The sequence below is a fragment of the Molothrus aeneus genome, chromosome 3, assembly GCF_037042795.1.
Source record: "Molothrus aeneus isolate 106 chromosome 3, BPBGC_Maene_1.0, whole genome shotgun sequence".
NCBI lineage: Eukaryota > Metazoa > Chordata > Aves > Passeriformes > Icteridae > Molothrus > Molothrus aeneus.
Genome location: NC_089648.1, coordinates 48,016,766 through 48,037,050, shown reverse-complemented (window position 1 = coordinate 48,037,050; position 20,285 = coordinate 48,016,766). Strand labels below are relative to the sequence as shown.

Genomic DNA, 20,285 nt, shown 5'->3' with positions numbered 1-20,285 from the left:
ACTGTGCTTTCCTGTGATTTCCTAAAATCTGGGTCTAAGTCTTTTATTCCATATTTCTTGGAGCCTGACAGCTGCTGGCATGTCAGAATTCAGCTTTGTTGTCCCTGGGCACAAGTCCTTTAGTGAGAGAAGCACCATTTCCCCCATACTTTTAAGAAATCTTGAGCTGGGTTTCTCTTTTCAGCTTTGAAGGAGAGACTTTAAAAGCACTTGCAAGGAACAAGGAGACTGGGGCAGGTTGCAGAAGCCGTAGGACAACAAAGCTATTTAACTTACCCAGACAGTAGTGCTTCCCTACCTAAGGGGCATTTTTCAGTATTGCTTTTATATTTTAGTTTAATATGACACTTAAAAGAGGAGAATCTTGGATTCCAATTAGATATTTAATATCTTTTCCCATTATGTATCTATCAGCAATTGTTAGTTGTACTACCTCTTGGCTACAATATCTAATAACTTTGTAACACTTACAGCATGTAAGTAACTTATTACCTCATATAATTTTAGTAGCCGTTTACTGCTCTCTTTCATTTACTAATATTAGCTTAGCTCCTCTTTGAATTGAATTCTGCTTTTTGGTTTGATTTTCTTACTCTTAGGTAAGTACCTAGTTGTGATCTATTATTTTGTTTTCAAAGTCAGTATCTACTAAAGATTTACATGAATCTGTGGTTCTCCTTGCTGCTTTTGCATAGATGTACAGTATTCCATGAGTTTCTATGCATATCTTTGCTCCTGCTCACCCTGCTTTCTTCTGGCTTTTTGCTTTTTAGGCTCTATTGGCTTAGGGACTTCCTGTTTCACAAATGTAATGACTTGACAGATTATAAACCATACTCTAAGTCAATTTACAACTGAATCAAATAGTAAAAGAATTAAAGACAAGCCCATCTCTTCCTCCCCAAGTTATAAAGTACAGAATCGATAGCAGTGTCTTGATGAGAAGCCACAGTTGCAGGAGAATAGAAGGTGTTTAAATGGCTCTGCAGCTATGCTGCTGCAGCACTTGGCTGATCATGCCCCACAGGTGTAGGCACTGCTAGGAATGGGCCCTGTTTGCTCCCTCTGCTTCCTGTTGTGTGCTCTGCTCTTTCCCCTTGAGACCCACCAGCATGTTTTGGATGCACAGCTGGACTGGAGATGCCCTTGGGTTAAAACTGATCTTAGATGAAGGCTGCTGACACTGCAAATTGACCAGCTCCTTGGCCTGGTTTGCACTAGGCCTCATGAGCACTTGTGATGGGATGTTTTCTTGTAGGCTGTTGTTTGTTGTTTGTTATGAGGGAAACAAGACCGTGGGGTGGAGACTGCTGTTTCTCCTGGCTGTGATGGCCTGGGGTGGTCACTGAGCCACATCACAATTTTGGAATGAGGTTTTCCAGGAACAGAGTGACTCTTGATTACCCAGCAGTGCTTGATGCAGAAAATGTGTAGTAATAGTAGTGCTGTAAAAGAAACAGCTGAGGAAAACTGATTCTGGCATAAATTTTAAACAAAGCTTATGTGTTCTTGCTAGTGGTATTTGATCTCATGTTTCAGTCAATGACTTTGTTTAGGACGTGGAATGGAAAATGGATGTTGTGTGAGCATGCAGTCAATTAATTTGTGGTCATGAGATTGTCACTAATAAGTGAGAATTGTGCTTTTTGTTTTGCATTTGTGTACATGCACTTATGTTGGTATTTGGTATATATGTGTATGAACATATTATTTGGGTAGCTATTATATGCCTAACTTGATATTCTGCATGGTATGGGCTTTTCTTATGTATAAATTTGCTTTCATTCTTGTTTTTCTTTCACTTTTAGACCTGAGCTGTTCAGCTGGGATAAAGTTACAAAGATGTCTCCAGTTGAGAGACTGGAAAATGCTTTCAACATAGCCAAGAACCATTTAGGAATAGAGAAACTATTGGATCCTGAAGGTGGGATACAGTTATTTTACTTGACTAGAAGCTTTTTTTGAGCTCTCGTAAAAGAAATTTCTTCTATTGACACTAAGTATGAATAACAATTCTATCAGCTTTGTGCAGTGCTATTTAATTTCAAACTTTAAAATTTGGATTTAAGCAAATGCCATTTGTTAGGGTAAGAGTACAGATGTACATGTGTAGGCTTTGGTGTTTTGAATATTAAGGTTTGGGTTGGCTTTCCATCCAGGGACTGTGTAAGGAAGGTGAAGTTGGTATGCTGACTTTGTTTCCTTTTAGGTATGAGCTGTGCTGCAAGGGTGTGTTCTTTTCAGGTGCAGTAGTGCAGTAGAATGGGGCAGTTTGAGCTCAGAATTTATTGTTCTTTACACACACACTGAGTAGCAGTAGCTGCCTAGGAATGCCTACCAGGAAACCTTTATGGCTCCTTTTAAAAATACTGACCTGTTGCTTTGCTTTAAGTGAGCCTCCAAAGGTTCATTCTGTGAGACAAGCACCACCTTCTTATGAAAAAAAAAAATTCACTGAATGGGTACTGTTCATAACCCAAGAGAAGTCAACCTGGCTCAGTGAAACTCTTTCCAGTGTGGAAAATGAGAAAATCACCTGACTGGCAATGGGAAGGGGGATAGAGCCTAAGTGGAAATGTTTGTATGTAGGATACTGTCCTTGATACATTTCTGCCTGGGAGATGCTTCAGAATAATTTTCCCCAAATGGATTTTATTCCTTAGCAACTTCATGTCTAGGTTCTTACTTCAAAAAGATCAAGACTTTTAATGTGGATTCACTTCCAAATGTAGAAAATTTATTTTTTCTTTTTTTTTCCTCCTTCATGGTACTTTCAATGTGTATCCTGACTGGTCTCTAAGTTAAAAGTTTATGAAAGGCTGTTTGACAGGACGATATGTGAATTGTTACCTGTGTTCTATCTAATGATTTAAAAAATTTTCCCCATGTTTTATCTTTTTGATGCAGATGTTGCTGTACAGCTTCCAGACAAAAAGTCCATTATTATGTATTTGACTTCTTTGTTTGAGGTCCTTCCTAAGCAAGTTACAATGGAAGACATTCGGGAGGTGGAAACCCTTCCAAGGAGATACAAGCAGGAATGTGAGGATGGAGAATTCAGCGTGCAGCAGGTGTGTTTCTCATCAAAGCCAGCCTTTATTTTTTGGAGCTGTCATTTTAGCTCATCTTCATGATTGTCAGTTTCTGTGGATTATACCTTCTGTCCTGGGCAACACTACTGGGAAAATACAAAAAATCATAGCAACTTCTTTGTCATTAACTTCAGTCTTTCTGCTTTCCTTTTTCTTTTCTGAAACATGTACAAAAATCTTGTGTATTGAGATATAAAGTTCCATTTGTATTATGCTGCCTTTTGGTTGGTTTTTTTTTTTTGCTTCTCTGTTTCATACATCTTGATCAGCTAAAGAGGGTAGTCCACAGTCTTTAACTGAATTTTCCATGGATTTTGTGGTGGTTACTGGTAGTGATGAGGTTTTGGTTGGTTTTGAGATTCACTGTTGACAGAGCAAGATTAAAGTTGTACTTTCTATTCAGGTTCTTTACTAATGAACTTGAATTTTAATATAGTGACTTAGGCCTTTCTCATTAAAATTTATCCAACAATTTTTTTAAACATTTTATGAAAGCTTGAAAGAGATCTTAGTTGTTCTGTTTTTGATACCATTTGGGAGGGCATCTTCTGTGCACTTCTAAGACATCTCTTTTCTCTTGGCTGCCTAGACTGTGGCACTTGAAGAAGACCAGGACAGTTCTAGAGCAGAGACTCCCAGCACAGTGACAGAGGTGGATATGGACTTGGATAGCTACCAAGTTGCTCTGGAAGAAGTTCTTACGTGGTTGCTGTCAGCTGAGGATGCATTTCGGGAACAGGAGGAAATATCTGGTGATGTTGAGGAAGTCAAAGAACAATTTTCCACCCATGAAGTAAGCTTCTCTTATAAATTCTTCTTGTTGTGGCTTGGCTTCTTTTTTTTTGTGTGTGTAAATAAGCTGCAGCGCTTCCATTTCCTAGCCTTTATTCAAGGTGAAATTCTTCTTTTTAGAAGAACCTAGATTGAAGCATGCTTTGAAACCTTAATGTAATTTTTTTTAAATCAGCCTTTGGTGACTGGTTTACAGGTGTGCATAATACAAAGGCAGTTTGATCTCAGATGGAGGTGTACTTCCCTGCTGGCAATTAAAAAAAAACCTGGTCAGCCTTATGCCACTTGCTGTTAAATAAGGGTAATGCTGGAATTGACAATGATGTCAATTTATTCAGTGGTCCTCCTGTGATGGTTAGGATAGTTTGTTTCAGAAACATGTGTTGATGCTTCCAAATTATTGTTTTTTACAAATTTTGGTTTGACTTTTTCTAAATCTGAAAAAATGTCCTGATGTTGCTAGAAGGTGATTGGCATGTTAGATATTTTAGTTTTTTCCCATGCCAGCTTACTATATAAAATCGAATATAGAGTTTGAATGCTGATCAATAGGAGGAATTTTTTCCTTGTGCTACAGTTTTAAAGCCATGAAGCAAAAGAAGAGATATTCTGGATTTACAGTAAATATATGTTGCTAACTCATAGGGTTCTAATTGCTTTCCTACAATATATTTCAGATGTTGTTTTATGTTCTGTTGGCCATAGGTAAATTCCTGTTTTATATTTTTGGTGTTTTTGCTTGAAGGCTTTCTTCTCCCCAACAGAGCATTCATTGAGGTGGTCAGCTTTTTTTTCTCTGTTTTACTGGATCCAGAGTTTTTGTAGTGCATGGGAAATCTTGTGTTAAGGAAAGGAATGGGTCTGCCATGGTCATTCATGTGATGTTTCCAGCTCCTTCTAGAGCACGGATTCAAACATTATAGGTTTTTAGGATATTTACCAAGTCATAAACTCTGATAGGACCTCACAGTCATGTCTGCTTGTACCATTTCCAGGGTTTTATGATGGAACTGACTGCACACCAGAGCAGTGTGGGCAATGTTCTGCAGGCTGGAAACCAATTGGTGGCCCAGGGAAATCTATCACCTGAAGAAGAGTTTGAGATCCAGGAGCAAATGCTGCTGCTGAACTCCCGCTGGGAGGAACTCAGGGTGGAGAGCATGGACAGGCAGTCCCGGTGAGTTCATGACACACAGCTGCTTCTAGAGGTTCAGGACTGACCTCTGGTGCTTGCTGTGTATTGGAGAATTTGGTTTGCATCTCTTTGTAAGACTCTTTTTAGAATTAAACATTTCAGTTTTTGACACAAAATCCTCCTTCATACTTTAGGGTGAAACAAAAGAAATGTGGTGGTTTTTTTTTTTTTTGGTCATTGCGTAAAGTATTCTGTGAATTATTATGTAGATGTGCCAGACTAATTATATGGTATTTAAATGCAGTTGTTGCATAAACTACTGAAACAATATGAGAAACACATTTAAGTTTCTCAATAAAGCATATAGTGGATGTGGATATCTATGGGTTATTTACATAATTAAAAAGCTTTTAGAAGAATTTTTCCCTACATATGGGTTACCAAGGTAAGAGCTGGACATCAATGGTGAAACTGTGTTTGTTGTGACTTTCAGCAGTGGCTTTATTAGCAGCACATTGGAAGAAACAATCTCTGATATAAATTGCATAATTAATGAACATTTTTTGAGAAAGAAACAAGAATACTTATCTGTGTTCCTTAGCTAAATGGTGAAAATTTTATTTGGTGACAGGTAACAGCTTTATGTATGGCCTTGCTTCTTTCCTATATGAACTAGAATTTAGTTCCTCTAGACACAAGCAGAGTTACTTAGTGTCTGAAGTAACTCTGCTTCCCCCTGCAGCCTGCACGACATGCTGATGGAGCTCCAGAAGCAGCAGCTGCAGCAGCTGTCTGACTGGCTGACAGTCACAGAGGAGCGCATTCAGAAGATGGAATCTCAGCTCCTAGCAGAAGATTTGGAGTCACTTCAAAAACAGCTGGAAGAACATAAGGTAAACCTTTTGCTGTTATGTAGTATGTATAGGAGAAGTATTTGAAAGATGTGTATGTTGGTAGATTCCTTGACTGAGAAACTTGATTGTCAAGAGTCATATATGGCTGTATTTGGTATTTGGAAAAGGATGATGTTGTAGAAAGGAATTAGAAGCTTTAACTTAACACCCAAGCACTGCTGTCTAGCAGGAGCTGTTCTATTTGCTTCATGCAGGAAATGAAACCTGTTGGGAAAATTGTTACCCTTACTTTGTGGAGAGAATAGGGCCTCTCCTGGTAAACTGTTGATGTGAGGAACAGTACGAAAGGGACTGTGGGCAGACTTTAATTACTGGCAGGCATTACTAAAGCCTGATTGAGACCTGCACATTAAAATAATGTGGGAGTCAAAATCATCAGGGCCTTCCAAGTCACCAATTCCAGTCCCTGCTTTTGCAGGGATCACATCCTAAGGGAGGGCTTAGACACTGCTTTCTCATGTGTGCAGTATTTTGGAAGTGTTTTTTCTCTCCGTTGAGTTTTTGGGTGCAAATCCAGCCTTTCTACCTTGCGATGTTTTTGTGAAGGGGAAAGAAGTCCTTTTGATATTTGTTGTGGTGCAGCTTTAGTTTTCATGCTCAGTACTGAGGTTTGACCTTCTCCCCAGCATGGGACATACCTCACAGAACAAGAACACTGGAGTATTTTTAGTCTGTGTAGTTTCCTGTCCTTTGTTTTCAAAGTCTGGAGAGTTTGAGGCATGTGTTTCATGGTTAGGATATGCTGGTATAAAAAGTGACATTTACACTGTAAAGGTGTGTTGATCTTACAGAGATATTTTGTAGTAGGCTTTAACCATTGAATCTGTTATTTTAGAAGTTGTATGAATATTTAAATCTACAGATTGCCTTAAACTAATCTGAGCTGTATGTTTTCTGCAGTTTTCAACTATTATCTTAGGAGCATCATGGTCAGTTATTGCACTGTTGATACTTTTGAAGTTATATTGTCAACTCTTGAAAAATGAGTGTTCTTAATGATGCCCTATGTTGCTTGCTTATTAACAGTAGCAGCCATGTGTAGAAACACTTAAGCTCTCCTATGTATAACATCAAACATATGGAAAGTCATTGCAGTTGTCATGTGATTCTCCTAGTCAAGTATGGGGCATCCAACTGAAAGCACTCCATCTTTTACAGCATTTTAACAGAATGGGTTTGGGTTCTTTTCTAGCAGCCTTTTGCTTACAGATTTTAAACTGTGCAGTGATTGCCAGTGGTAAAATCTGTGCTTAGCTGTTGAATCTGAAATACCAAAGTTCTTTAGCCACAGCTACTGTGGTAGTAACTGTGGCCAAAATAGCAGATTACTAAATGCATTCAAAATTGGTAACCTCTGAATTGTTCTTGTAGAGCCTGCAGAGTGACCTAGAGGCAGAACAGGTGAAGGTCAACTCTCTAACACACATGGTGGTCATTGTTGATGAAAGCAGTGGGGAAAGTGCAACAGCTATTCTGGAGGAACAATTGCAGGTAAAATCTTAGAGCCTTTTTTTTTAAAACTGTATTATTAGGCACTTGAAAAATTTGTATCAAATCAACATTAATTAACATTTGTTAATCAACATTTTTGTGTTTAAAGACAATTTATCTTAGAAAGTAATTTAAAATAACATTTCCTTTAGGAGCAATAATGACTTAAAGAATTATTAAATCAGCTCAAGCTAAAACCTGCAAAAGTGCTTTGGTGACTTTCAAGCTCTATTACTGATTAGTCAAGCTGTTTGCATTCCCAATGACTTGAGTTATTTGGTAGTATATCCTTTCAGCAGTTTCATTAAATGGGAAGATTCATAGTACAACTCTTATTTCATGTAAGTTGTTTTCCTAAGAAAGTTAAAATCTCATAGGAGAAATACTTGGAAGACATGAACACAATTTATCTAGGGAATATCATATGAAGTGTTTTCCTGTCACTTAGGACTATAACCTGAAGTACAATGAGTACATGAGACAGATTTTTTTCAAACAAAATTTGTGCTACTTTGTTCATTCATTTTTATGTCAATCAAATAGCTCAAAGACTTGAGCAAAATCAGAGTTCAGGCCATATGTCAATGTTTTTGAAAGTGTTAATCTCCATCTCTGTGCAATACAGCAATATAAATAATGGACAGGGAAGTACATAAAATGTAGAAAGGAGTTACTGTGAAGCAGAAATCACACTTTTGACTATCTGGTTTTGGAGTTTCTTTGTAAGGTTTGTGATCATTTCTGAGTGTTTTGTGCTTTTGTAGAGGCTGGGTGAGCGGTGGACAGCAGTTTGTCGTTGGACTGAGGATCGGCGGGTCAAGCTGCAAGAAATTCAGCTTTTATGGCAGGAGCTGCTGGAAGAACAGGTGAGTAGCTGTTCAGCTTTTCAGAGTGACTGGTTGATTGTGGAAGGGAAAAAACAAACTGAAAAAGAATCAAAGCTCTTACTAGGATTGATTTCTTTTCATGGGAAAAAACCTTGAAAGCCTAGAATTTGTTATTGTTTGGGTTCCCTGTGTTCTTTGAGGACAGGAGTAGTTCTGAAGTGCAATAGAAGTATTTTTCCAAAGTTTAAGAATAGAAGTTTATAGTTTATATACTCCTTGTAAAGTAATTTCCAAGGTATCTTGTAAAATGGTCAAGAAGTGAGAATATCAGCGATACTTAGAAAATTCATTGCCATTTTTCATTTCCTCGGGTGGTTTTGTAATTACAGAAATCTTCCCAATTAACGTATATGTACTTCGAGCATGAACACATGTACACAACTGTGCAATGCTGAAGTGTTTTCTTGCTTTGATATAATGTATTTTACATAAAAAATACTGCTCAAACACAAGTAACTGATGGCATTAAAAATATGGTGACACAGCTACATATGCTGTTTGTATGCCTAGAACTAGAGGTTGTTTCATTTCTCAGATGAAAATATTTTATGTTTTTTCTTTGAAGGTTTTACTGAAATTGTTTTTTTCTTAAACATGATATTTATCACTGTAAGCTATTGTTTAAACAAGGCAGTTCTCAGAGATTGTTTAGACATTTGAAAGAAGTAGAACAGTGCTGGTATATCTACTGGTATCAGCTGCAGCCTGGTTTCTTTGACAATGATGTTTTATCTGCATTCTTTGGGGCTCCTTGTGTGTTTCTCCCTTACCTCTCCCATATCTGTTTGTAGTATATTGATACCCTGATTTGTAGCTCATGTGACCTTGTTGTTAATACGGACCCAAGGTTAAGATTCTGGTTCATCCCATGTCAAGTATCTGTTTATATAGGTTTCCTTAAAATAATGCCTTGTCATCTGTGTATGTGTATCCAGAAAATTGTGTGCTAATGTTTTCTGGGAACTCTTGGGCATGGTAACTTGGAATTGGAAAAAAAAGGATTCCCCCACAATCCTTGCTGTATATGTTCAAGATTTGGACTTCAAGTGCTCTTAGTTTTGATGACTCTGTCATCATGTCAACATCCTTTTCCACTCTTACATTTGCTTGGGGACTGCTCTTTGACTGTTACCAAACTGTTAGAAGTGCCATGTTCTGTTGGAGTTGAACATTTGAACTCAGCTTATTTTAATTTGTGTGTAGCTATGTTGCTCTGTAAAAGTGAAGCAATCAGTGTGCTTAATGTAGAATGTCAGATAGCAAATAAAGAGGAAATGGAAGTTTGTTTTAGCTGGTTTAGATGAGCCTTTTGTACTCATTGTTCACCTGAACAATTAATTTATTACTAGTGGGCTTGAATTACAAATGCACAATAATGATCAAGTGACTTACAAAAATTACAGTCTGAAACTACTTAAAAATTAAATACAAACACTTTCATAACACAAAAGTAACTAAAACACTTTCTAACAAGCATTTTCCATTTTGTCCAACCACACAGAGAGATGAGCAACAGTGATGCATCAGCCTTTTTGTGGCTGCCTAGAAAGCTCTTGTACACCACATTTTCAAGTTAACGCAATCCTTACCATTCAGGAAACAAATTCCTCAATCAGTGCCAGAGACTTCTTAGCACTGTGGTAATTATGTTTCAGTTTTCTAGGGAGAGTTATCTTTGACTGCTGATTTAGCAGAAATTAGCTAACGCATGAAGGGTTTTTGAGCTCCTCTTACGCATAAAATATGTTGGCTGGGATGCCAGCATGATTTTTCCAGACAGTGTGTGGTGTTATAATTTTTTTTCTCACAGCCTTATGGCATTTCAACCACCATCATGTTTTCTGTCTGTAGATTTTGCATATTGGTTTATGTTGGAAATGTAAATTGCCTTAGCTCTGTGGCCCAAAGTTGCTATAGTAAGTTCTGGGACAATGCCAAAAATATACAGCTAGGATGGGGAACCTGGTGGCTGTTGTAAAGTGTGTTGTTCAAAGAACAAAAAGGTCTGTCTTGCTATGTCATTTATTTTTAAACAGAGAGGAACAGCAGTGCACCAATGGCTGGGCAGCTGAAGTTGATAGAGAGGTGGGCATTCTTGTCCATGGAGGTTGCTGTCCAGCAGCAGCATTATGTGGGAACAAAATGTGGAGTCCATAAAATCCTTCCTGGTACTTGATGCCAGTTATTGCTGGTGTTACTACAACAGTGCTCTGTGACTGAAGAGAAGTGAGACCCAGGGCAGGTCTTGCAGCAAAAGAAAAGGAAAAAACTAAAGGTCCCTAAGTTAGGTCTATTTAGAGCAGATCACTCCAGTTTCCAGTAGTTACTGAAATAGGATTTGCTGAAGTTGTTTTGCAATTGAAAGTAAGTATCATAAACAGGGAGGTCACTAATTAGTATCTGAGTCTCTGATAAACTGTCTCGACTAAAAGGAATATGAATTACCAGTGGTATCACTTCTGTGAGAAAATGTTTGTAACAGCATGTGAGTCACAGAGGAAGAAGGGTGGAAAACAAAAGAATACATGCATGCCATTTTGATATATTCTATTATGATTTATAAATCCTATGTTAGCTTTATGGTGGATATCTGTTTGCTATATAAATAACTTGGGGGGAGATGTACTCTGATATATTGAGAAATGGTTTTGTTGAAATTGTTTTGCTGGAAGTATTACTTGCTTCCCTAATCTGATAGTTTTGTACTCTTTTCTGTACTATTTTTGTTAAAGTCAATTGAAATTCCAGCATATAAAGACTGCAGAACTATGCTTTGAATGCAAAGATTTTAAAGAAGCAATTGTCAATAGCTGTTTGACAATCTTGGTATTTTCTTGTGTTATTTTTCTTATGATCTGCAGTGCTTATTGAAAGCTTGGTTAACAGAGAAAGAAGAGGCTTTGAGTAAGGTCCAGACAAGCAACTTTAAAGATCAAACAGACCTGAGTGTGAATGTTCGAAAACTAGCAGTGAGTATTGATATCCTGCCCTATCCCATCAAATCTCATAGCCTAGATGAGTGGCAAATCGCTAGTTTGACCCTAGTAGGAGCTATGAATGCAGATTCTTGCACTTGAATTTAAAACATAGGTACTATTTACTCCATGGCTGTTCTTTGTTGGTGTGCCAAACTCTGAAACAGCTATCCCAGATTTTTGAGAGGTTTGGATGTTATTGCAGGCCACCAGTCAGCTGTGCTTTCCAAGGTATAGCTTTGTGGTATGGATTTTCCCTTATTTCATTGGAGCAGCTTGTACCTGAACTAATCATTTGTAACTGTTACTGAAGAGATGCTGCTGGTTCCTCTAGGAGATGGTTAAAGGATGTGTTCTTGAAAAAGAGTGTCTGTTAGTGCTTTTTTACACAAAAGAACTGTTCATCTGGCTCAGGTAGTACATTTTTCTTCCTGTCAGCACCCTTTCAATCCCCTTTGCCTTTTAGCCATGGAATTAAAGCTTAGGGGAAGTAGAATAATTGATGTTCTATTTTAATCTTTTCTTTTAACAACAGATTTTAAAAGAGGACTTAGGTATGAAACGACAAACACTAGACCAGCTGAATGAACTAGGTCAGGATGTGGCCCAAATCCTTGGGAATGGCAAAGCATCCAGTAGAATTGATCAGGATCAAGAAGAGCTAACTCAGAGGTGGGACTGTTTGGTTCAGAAGCTAGAGGATTACTCTAACCAGGTATTTACAAGGCTTTATTACTTTTTAGCTTTTTGTATGCAAACTTCACTGTGTAAGCAAAATTGGCCAGGTATCAGGCTAGAGAGGTAGGTGAGTGCTTTTTCACATGGGGCTGACAAAGCTGCCTGCATTTTTGGTCTCCAAAAGCCCAAGTTGTTAACCTGACCAGTACTATTACTCCTTTCTCACACAGATTAAGCTTCATTTTTCTGATGAGTAAAGCAGGCTTGCCATGTATTATCAGTCAATGCAAATGCCTTTAAACATTTTAAGAGTCCTGGGACTGGATTTAAATCTGATGCTAAAAGAAAACAAAGGCAGAACCCAAACCCCAGAATAGATAAATAAATGGGAGTCATACAAGTATTTATGCTCTGTGAGTATGATTTCTCATCTGTTGAAAATAGAGTAGTTGTTTGTTTGACATGTGATGATGATAGCCAAGCTGGATTGTTCAATGTTTATTTTAGTGTTTTGAGTGCTTGGTAATGTTTTTACTTAGACAGAACTCCTACTGGATTCTGCGAAGGTTTTATTTGACAGCTTTATAACTCATATGTGCTTTTTCTGGTGATATTAATATGTTGTTATGGTAAAAACCATGGCACCAATTCATGATCCATTTAATGTATAGTGAATGAGTTGTGCAGTCTGGGTAGGGGCTCATTTCAGCCATGTGGTTTTAATTTGTTCTTGTGTTTGAGTCAAAGCACTAGAGAATGCCAGTTTCTGTCTCTGTCCTTTCACTCCCCTTAAATATCAAGCACGTACTTGGAACTTACAGGTTGAGTCTCCAGGGACTTACCTTATAACCTGATAAAGAGCATGGGAGGTTTCTATTGACTTGAGTGAGCTAGGACAAATTCACTGTGTATCAGCTCTTCATGAGATCTAGGCTTTGTTTTATAGAGTAAGAGTACAAAATGTAGAATTGCTAGTAATAAACTCCAAGTACCTTTGTTCTTTTTGTGAAGAAATGATAAAAGAAAATACATATTTTGTTAATTCTTTTGTTAATTTTAGTTCACTTGGACTGGCACGATTCTAGTTGAACTGAGAATTGTGATGCTTGGTTCCCATCTGTAAAATGAGAGCCGTGATCTTTTTCTCTGGAGTGTAAATATGATAAATGTGCTTCATGACAGCTCAATGTGGTCATTTGTGGGAGTGAATGAACAGGGTTTTATGACAGAATAAAAGAAAATAAGAAAAAGCAACTCAGTTTGTGTAAAAATGGCACATAATCCTTGCCCTAAATTATTTTGTATAGGTAACTCAAGCTGTAGGAAGCATAGGAATGTCACAGGTTTCACAGAAGACTGCTGCAGAAACACCATTGAAGGAACAGGTAGTGGTTAAACAGTCCAGACAGGAATTGCCCCCACCACCACTCCCAAAGAAAAGGCAAATTCCAGGGGACAGTGAAGCAAAGAAAAAGTAAGTACATGTCACTGCAATTTTCCCTTGCTCATTGGATACTACAGAGACTGTCTTGACTTTTGATCCTTTTTTTATGCAAGTGAGCAATAATGAAGTTGCAGAGTGAGGTTGGGCTTGGGGGCTTGTCTAGGTTATCTCCAGTCATCCCTTCCAACCCTAATAATTCTGTGATTCTTTGAATGGGAATGGAATGTTATGTACAGCCTTGTTTTCGGAGCAGCAGAAAACCTGTAGCTTCCATTAATTTCAAAGGAAAACAGAGATGTTTTGTTTCTCATAGAGGCAGGTCTTCAGTCCTTTGTACCTCAGCTCCTTTGCTGAAAAGACAGATTTATATTTACTTCCTTTAAGCAAAACATCTTCTCATCTTTGCTAGAGAGATGGTGTGAAAGCGTCAAGCCTTTTGATTATTATTTATTTCTAATTTTCATAAAACATATGGGCAAATGGGAGAAACCACACAAAAAAGATGCCCAGAAACATTTTCCATTTCTCTTGTGTTTAGTAATAAGAATATTGCACTGATGTCTCCTTTGACAAGTATTTCTGGGGTGGGTGGTGCTCATTTGCATATATAGACTCATAGAATCATTTGGGCTGGAAGGGACCTCAAAGATCATCTCATTCCATCCTCCCTGCTATGGACAGGGACACCTTCCACTAATGGACGTTGTTTGGAGCCTTATCTAGTCTGGTGTGCTAGGCTTCAAGGGATGGAGCATCCACAGCTTCTCTGGGCAGCCTGTTCCAGTATCTCACCACCCTCATACTGAAGAATTTCTTTTTTATATGTGATCTAAATATATTCTCTTTCACTTTAAAAGTTACTCTTCGTCCTATCAATACACTTCCCTTTGAGTCCCTCTCCATTTTTCTTGTAGCCTCCCCCTTTAGGTATTGGAAGGCTGCTATCAAGTTTTCCTGGAACCTTCTCTCCTCTTAAGCCAAACAGTGTTTTATAACTTGTGTTGAATTCTTGTTATTAAATAGCAAGGAAGGAATTGTTTCAATATAAATTAGGAAATTAAATGCTATGTGCTCAACATTTTGCTTTTTGTGCTTGGCTGAGGAAATGAGTATTTCCTTGAAGTATCACTGGTTTAAATCTTTGTCAGATCATTCAGAGATAAAATAGAGGCTGCATCAAGACTAGGGAGTCACTGTGTGTTTGCACAATGAAGAAGAGTTTTTTAATTAATTTTTTTTCTGGAGGAGGAATGGAGGTTTGAAGGGGTAAAACCCTGCCCAAACCCTCTTGAGGACTCTGGTCAGACCTTTTGAGCTCTGGTAGGGGTGGTAATGTAAAAGGCAGTTAAGTAGTCAGCAGCCATCTGTCCTTTCTGTGTCTCCTGAGTTGTAGAAACTATTATAGATTTTGAAAGCAAAAGTGATTTATCTGTCATCTGTTTTCCTAGAGTTGAAACTGTATTAAAACCAGGGGTAGTAAATATAGATCATAAAGTTTCTGATGCTTTTGTGTGTTTCCATTTACTTCTTTTGAAACCAACAAATGACCAGTAAGTGGAATTTTGCCAGTTTCCCCATGGAAACTTGGATTGACAATTGGATTTATTGGGGTGCTGTTATTCCATGTTAGGATTTGTTAAGTAATGTAATTCTTATACAACCTGACTTGTGGTCTGTACAGTGTATCTGTCCATCTCTCAAGTTCTGTACAGTACTGGTTAATTTGGGAGTTGATTGGGTCTTTTTTTTGGTGGTGGTACGTTGTAGTTTAGAGGTCATGAGGGTAAGAAAGTTGTTAGAATAGATGTGTGTGCACTGTAGACAAAACTAGTAAGATATAAGTTAATCTTTGTCAGCTAAGTGTGCAAAAATGTTTGTCAGCTGTCACTGCCACTGTTCGCTTTTCCTTCAGACAAAATAGCGTTGTTTGAAACTTAGAACTGCAATTCTTATTTGTTTTGTTCCTGAGGTCTAGTTATTACTTTCAAAATACTTGGCATTGAGAAATCTGTTTTGTAACATATTAAAAGATATGGTTATAATTTGTGTGAAGCTATGTGTAAAATAAATTGCACAATGATTCTCAATTTGTTCCTGAAAGCTGATACTGTGGGTATAATTTTTATTATAGTAGGCTTTTAAAAGTCTGTCTCTACTTCCTGTGAGTAGTAATATGAGGAGCATGAATTTTGTGTAAAGCCTTGCTGGTTTGGGATTGAATAATGTGCTGAACTTTAAGACTTTTATTTTTAAGACAGAGTGACTGAAACCAAAAAACAAACCACTGTCTGACCTTTTAAACTAGGTTTGATGCTGAAAGTACTGAGTTCTTGAACTGGATTTCAAAATCAAAATCTGCCATTCAGGCCACAGACATCAAAGAATATAAGAAGATGAGAGAGACTTCAAGCATGAAAGAAAAACTGAAGGTAAAATGGGGAGATAGAGCATGTTTCAGTGAATACTCTACTTTGTATCTAAGCTGGCTGTCAGCTGGAGGTGTGAGCTGATCCGCATGCTTTGAGGGGATTAAGTCCCTCAGTTAAATAGGTTCAGAACTGAGCATACATGGAAATCTCTGACCAGCTGGACACATTTTTTGCTGGTGGTGTTGTATAATCCACAGGAAATTTTAAAAACATAAATTACTGATGTCTCCCTTGGAGGTCTGAAAAATGTCTGTCTTCAGGATTATTATCTTTTACATCAAGTAGCATATTTTGGTTTAATGTTTCACAGTTGGAAATGGCCTTGATTGATGCCACTTATATAATTTTGGTAGAGATAGGCCAGTGGGGGGCTCAGAGACCCCTTGAATCATGCTGTGACACTCCTCAAACACTGTACCACCCAGGGTCCAAAGTGGTTTGTTGTTATAATGCTTGGACATGTTGTTTGCTCTATTAATTTTGGAGAAAACCTGATTGTTACAGCTTGTGTACAGTATTGCTGACCTGCAAGGCAGACTATATAATTTTATAGAATCTTGTGGGAGCTGTGAAATAACCATTTTATTTTCTATTCCTTGTCAGGAATGTATTCTTGCCTTTTTCTGGTTCTTGAGCATTCTTTGTTAATGAAGACTTGCTGGAGCTTTAACAGACCTGAATCTGCTTTTGAAATCAAAAACAATATTTAAAAATCTCTATAAAGAGGCTCCTCCATAGTGCTCTTGGGGAAAATGGTGCCAGTAGGAATGTTTGGAATGGCAGTACTGTTGGAAATAAAAACCAAAACAACTATCCCAATATTTTATTTATAGATCTTTAAGAATGTTTATAGCTCTTTAAAAAAGAGGTCCTGTGATGAACACCAGGTTCCCATGAACAGCACTGTTTTTAAATGACTGGACTGTAAGTGGATAGGACAGAGTTTGTTCTTCCCAGCTGTGCAAATAAGTGCGTGCTTCTGAATGTACTGTAGGAAGCCTAAACCAGAGTAATGACCTTTGACATTAGGTTCAAAAGGATTTTAGTTTGGAGATACTGTGTTGTAATCACAGAGGATATTGAAGTTGTGGTTTTGTGGCCAAGGAGCTCGTCTTTCCTCTGTGGATGTATTCTACCGATTGACTCACAAAAGGATATTCACCAATATGCATAACTTGTGGGAGGAGCTTTTTCCTTTAAAAATCTTGGTAATCATGGAGAATGTCCCTCTCCAAATCTTTGTGAGAGTAAAGCACTAGAGCTTATCAAAGTGGATTACTGATGTGCTGTAGTTCTTGCTGTTTGGACTTCTAGGGAACAGGTCTGTTGGTGCCTTCTACTGGAAATCACAGTAGAAACTGTAGAAATGAAGGGGCTATTAAGAAGAGTCTTTTCTCCGCTGGTTCACATTGAGAATTACAGCTGAGTTTTTGATCACAAGTGTCTTGTTTTAACTGTTGTCCCAATATCTTATTTCATACTGTGGGATCATCAAGCCATTAATCAATATTTTATTCCTGGTGCTGCTGTAGTACTAATCTCTCACATGCCTGCTGCTTGTGAGAGGTGACTCTTTTTGCATTTGCTTTCTGAACAAGCAGAACTAACATGCAACTCAGAAGGTGGTGTATGCAAGACAATGATGTGTTTTGGGTAGTAGTGGGAAAATAGATATTACTGGGTGAAAGAGGGAAGTCAATGAAAATAACCCTTGCTGCCACTATATTCTTTTGGGATTCACTTTGAAGGTGATTGAAAAGGAAAAAGCTGAAAAAAGCCAGAAGTTAGATGAACTGAAACGAAGTGGACACATTCTTTTGGATCAAATGGGAAAGGGTAAGAAACTTGGAGGTTTTTCTCTTTTGTGATTTAATCAGTTGACTTACTGGGAAATAATATTGAAATACTTATCTCCTTCCCTCTCCCTCCATTTTCTTTCCTTCATTGGTCATTGTTACTGTTACTAGTTAGTTATGTTTTTTTTTAATTAAAGCTTTTAGAAAAGCAATATTATTATTCATTAATGTGCATGTGTTCATTTGCAGTCTTTTAAGGGGTAATTAAGAAATTATTTCTCTTTCAGTAACAATGCTAGTTACATGCTTTCAAGGAAGTGGTTTGATTTTAAGTAAAAGTTTTAAAACAACTGCTAGAGAGAAGTGAAAGTTTTAAAGCCAAATTTAAACTTGATACGTATGTGTCTATCTCTTTTTTTCATATTTTTATCTATTTTTGTAAAAACTGTTTGTGTTTTTAATGATGTAGTCACAATCTATGGCTCAAAGGCAAGAGAGAAGTCTATATGATTGGGAAAATGATTGATTGCCAATTAAAACCCTTATCCATGGGATCTTATAACTGACATCCATGAAAGTTGAATCTTTAAACCTTTCCAAAATCTTGTTTCATATTGAAAAAAATCCATCAGTGGAATGAGATCTCTATAAGAGATGTTCATATCATCTAGAAGCAATCTTTTAGATCTGCTGTGCACTTGACTTCTGGTGAAGTTGTCATCACTGGTAGTATTCAGACAGGGGAGAGGATGGTATCAACTGTCCTGCATAATGACCAGCATCCCTTTTGGAAAATTATGAATTCCATTGGATTTCTCAGCAATCAGATTTTTTTGCAATCCAATGCTTTGCTCGTATACCCCAATTTACTAAGCATGTCTAGTCCTCCCCTCCTTGCCTGCTGCTGCTGAAGCTTTTTACAGTGGGTGCCATTGCCCTTAAGTTGATGGCTGAAAGCCACTGATTTGACCTGGAGTTTGGTTTATAAAAATTTTTAGATGTTGCTTGTTTTCAAACCTGAACAGAACGTAATCCTCCCTTCCTCTTTCTTCTACAAACCCATTTAGCTCTGATATGATAGGTCATGGTATGAAACCAGCATGTGTTAACCATAACAAGAAATGCATAGTTGAAAAGCTGCTTTGTATCAGCAAAGAGTAAGGTCAACAATTTGCTTTCTAATCAATTGTCATCTAAAAGGTTGGGGTCTCTAGAAAATAACCAATCTACAACCACTGGTTTTGTTAGGGTCTGATAGTATGTTCTGTCCAGCTCAGGCTTGCAGCCTTTTTCCAGACCTAGGCCCTACTACACCTGTGTGGAATAATGCACGGTACTGGCACATTTGTGTGTACATCCATTTCTATCCTGAGGCAGGTACAGGCTGTGCCATAAGGGCAGTGACTGCTCTTTTCCGCATGCTGCTCCCCTGTGGCTCCGGTGGTGTTGGTGTGCCAAGCCTATGGCCAACGTGTGAGCACAGGGACATTCGTGGAGCAGGGTCATCAAGTGCTCTTGTGAAAGCTGGCTGGCTGCCCTGCCAGAGCTTTGGGCTCTACTTGTGCTAGAGTGGTTCAGCAAAAAAATCCCTCTCTGTCTTTCCTCAAAATTAGAGTATCTCACTCTATGTTTTACTAGCAATATAAAGCTGAAATGGTGCTAGTAATAAGTATAGATTTATAGATACTGGACTTGGGATCAAAGTGTTTTGTGTATTAAAGTGAAAGTGCACTTTTATTTGAAGAAAGGAAAGGTTAAATGCCTGTTAATGAAAATGTGTTGCAGTTAATATAACAGTAATTTGTATACTCTTTGTAGAAGGACTTCCTACAGTGGATATAAAATCTATGATGGAGAAAATTTTGTCGGGGTGGAAAGATATGGTTCAAAATCTAGAAGAAGTGGCTAGAAAGATAAAGTACCAGGAAGATATAAATGCTTATTTAAAGGAAATTAATGAGCTTGAGAAGACTTTAAATGAGAAGGATGACTGGCTTAAAAAAGCCTCTTCTTCAGCATCCCAGTCCTCAGCAGTCCTAAAAGACTTATGTCAGGTAAGTCTGGTCAAACTTGCTGATTTTGAATGGAAGCTGTCAGAAGCACAGGATGCTCCAGTAGAACTTGGCCTAGTTTCTAAATCTATGCAGGACACCTGGAAGATTTTTTTAGAATCTGTCACAGAAGTACTTTAGTGTTGTCACTCTAGTAATGTGGATGAACTGTGCTGCAGTAGCGTACTAAAATCTTTGTGTTTACAGGGTAAGTGTGAATTTTGGTTTTGGTTTTTCTTTTACAGCAGGAGTTAAGTAATCTTGTAAGCCTGAGTCCACAGCTGGAACATCTGAAAGCCACCTGCAAGACACTCACCTCTCAGCCCATGCCTCCAAATTTCATTCAGGAGAACTTGAGTGGTTTTCTTGATCACTTCAAATTAACTCGTCAGAAACTAGAGGAATGTCACCAACAGCTGAAAAAAGGTAAATAAACATAAATACGTATATTAGCATAAAGCCTCCTGCTTACTTGTGTTTTGATTTTTTTTTTGTTGCTTGTTTGTTTTGAGCTGACTGAAAACTCATTGAATTCTGGTACAGTTTTTCTAGTGTTTATGCTAGGCTTTGTGCCAAACTGACCAAATTATTTTATTCACCT

At 37.8% G+C, this 20,285-nt stretch overlaps 1 protein-coding gene across 1 annotated transcript in view; it reads left to right on the top strand.

Moving 5' to 3' along the window:
* Window positions 1-20,285, top strand: part of UTRN (utrophin) — a 341,520-nt gene that overhangs the window by 78,321 nt on the left and 242,914 nt on the right. The window contains exons 8-21 of the mRNA XM_066546847.1: window positions 1,809-1,924; window positions 2,908-3,071; window positions 3,682-3,885; window positions 4,880-5,061; window positions 5,762-5,912; window positions 7,305-7,424; window positions 8,189-8,290; window positions 11,173-11,280; window positions 11,822-12,001; window positions 13,272-13,438; window positions 15,714-15,837; window positions 17,586-17,673; window positions 19,452-19,687; window positions 19,930-20,110. Coding sequence (XP_066402944.1) covers window positions 1,809-1,924; window positions 2,908-3,071; window positions 3,682-3,885; window positions 4,880-5,061; window positions 5,762-5,912; window positions 7,305-7,424; window positions 8,189-8,290; window positions 11,173-11,280; window positions 11,822-12,001; window positions 13,272-13,438; window positions 15,714-15,837; window positions 17,586-17,673; window positions 19,452-19,687; window positions 19,930-20,110 — 2,123 coding nt within the window. The remainder of the gene's footprint in view (window positions 1-1,808; window positions 1,925-2,907; window positions 3,072-3,681; window positions 3,886-4,879; window positions 5,062-5,761; window positions 5,913-7,304; window positions 7,425-8,188; window positions 8,291-11,172; window positions 11,281-11,821; window positions 12,002-13,271; window positions 13,439-15,713; window positions 15,838-17,585; window positions 17,674-19,451; window positions 19,688-19,929; window positions 20,111-20,285) is intronic.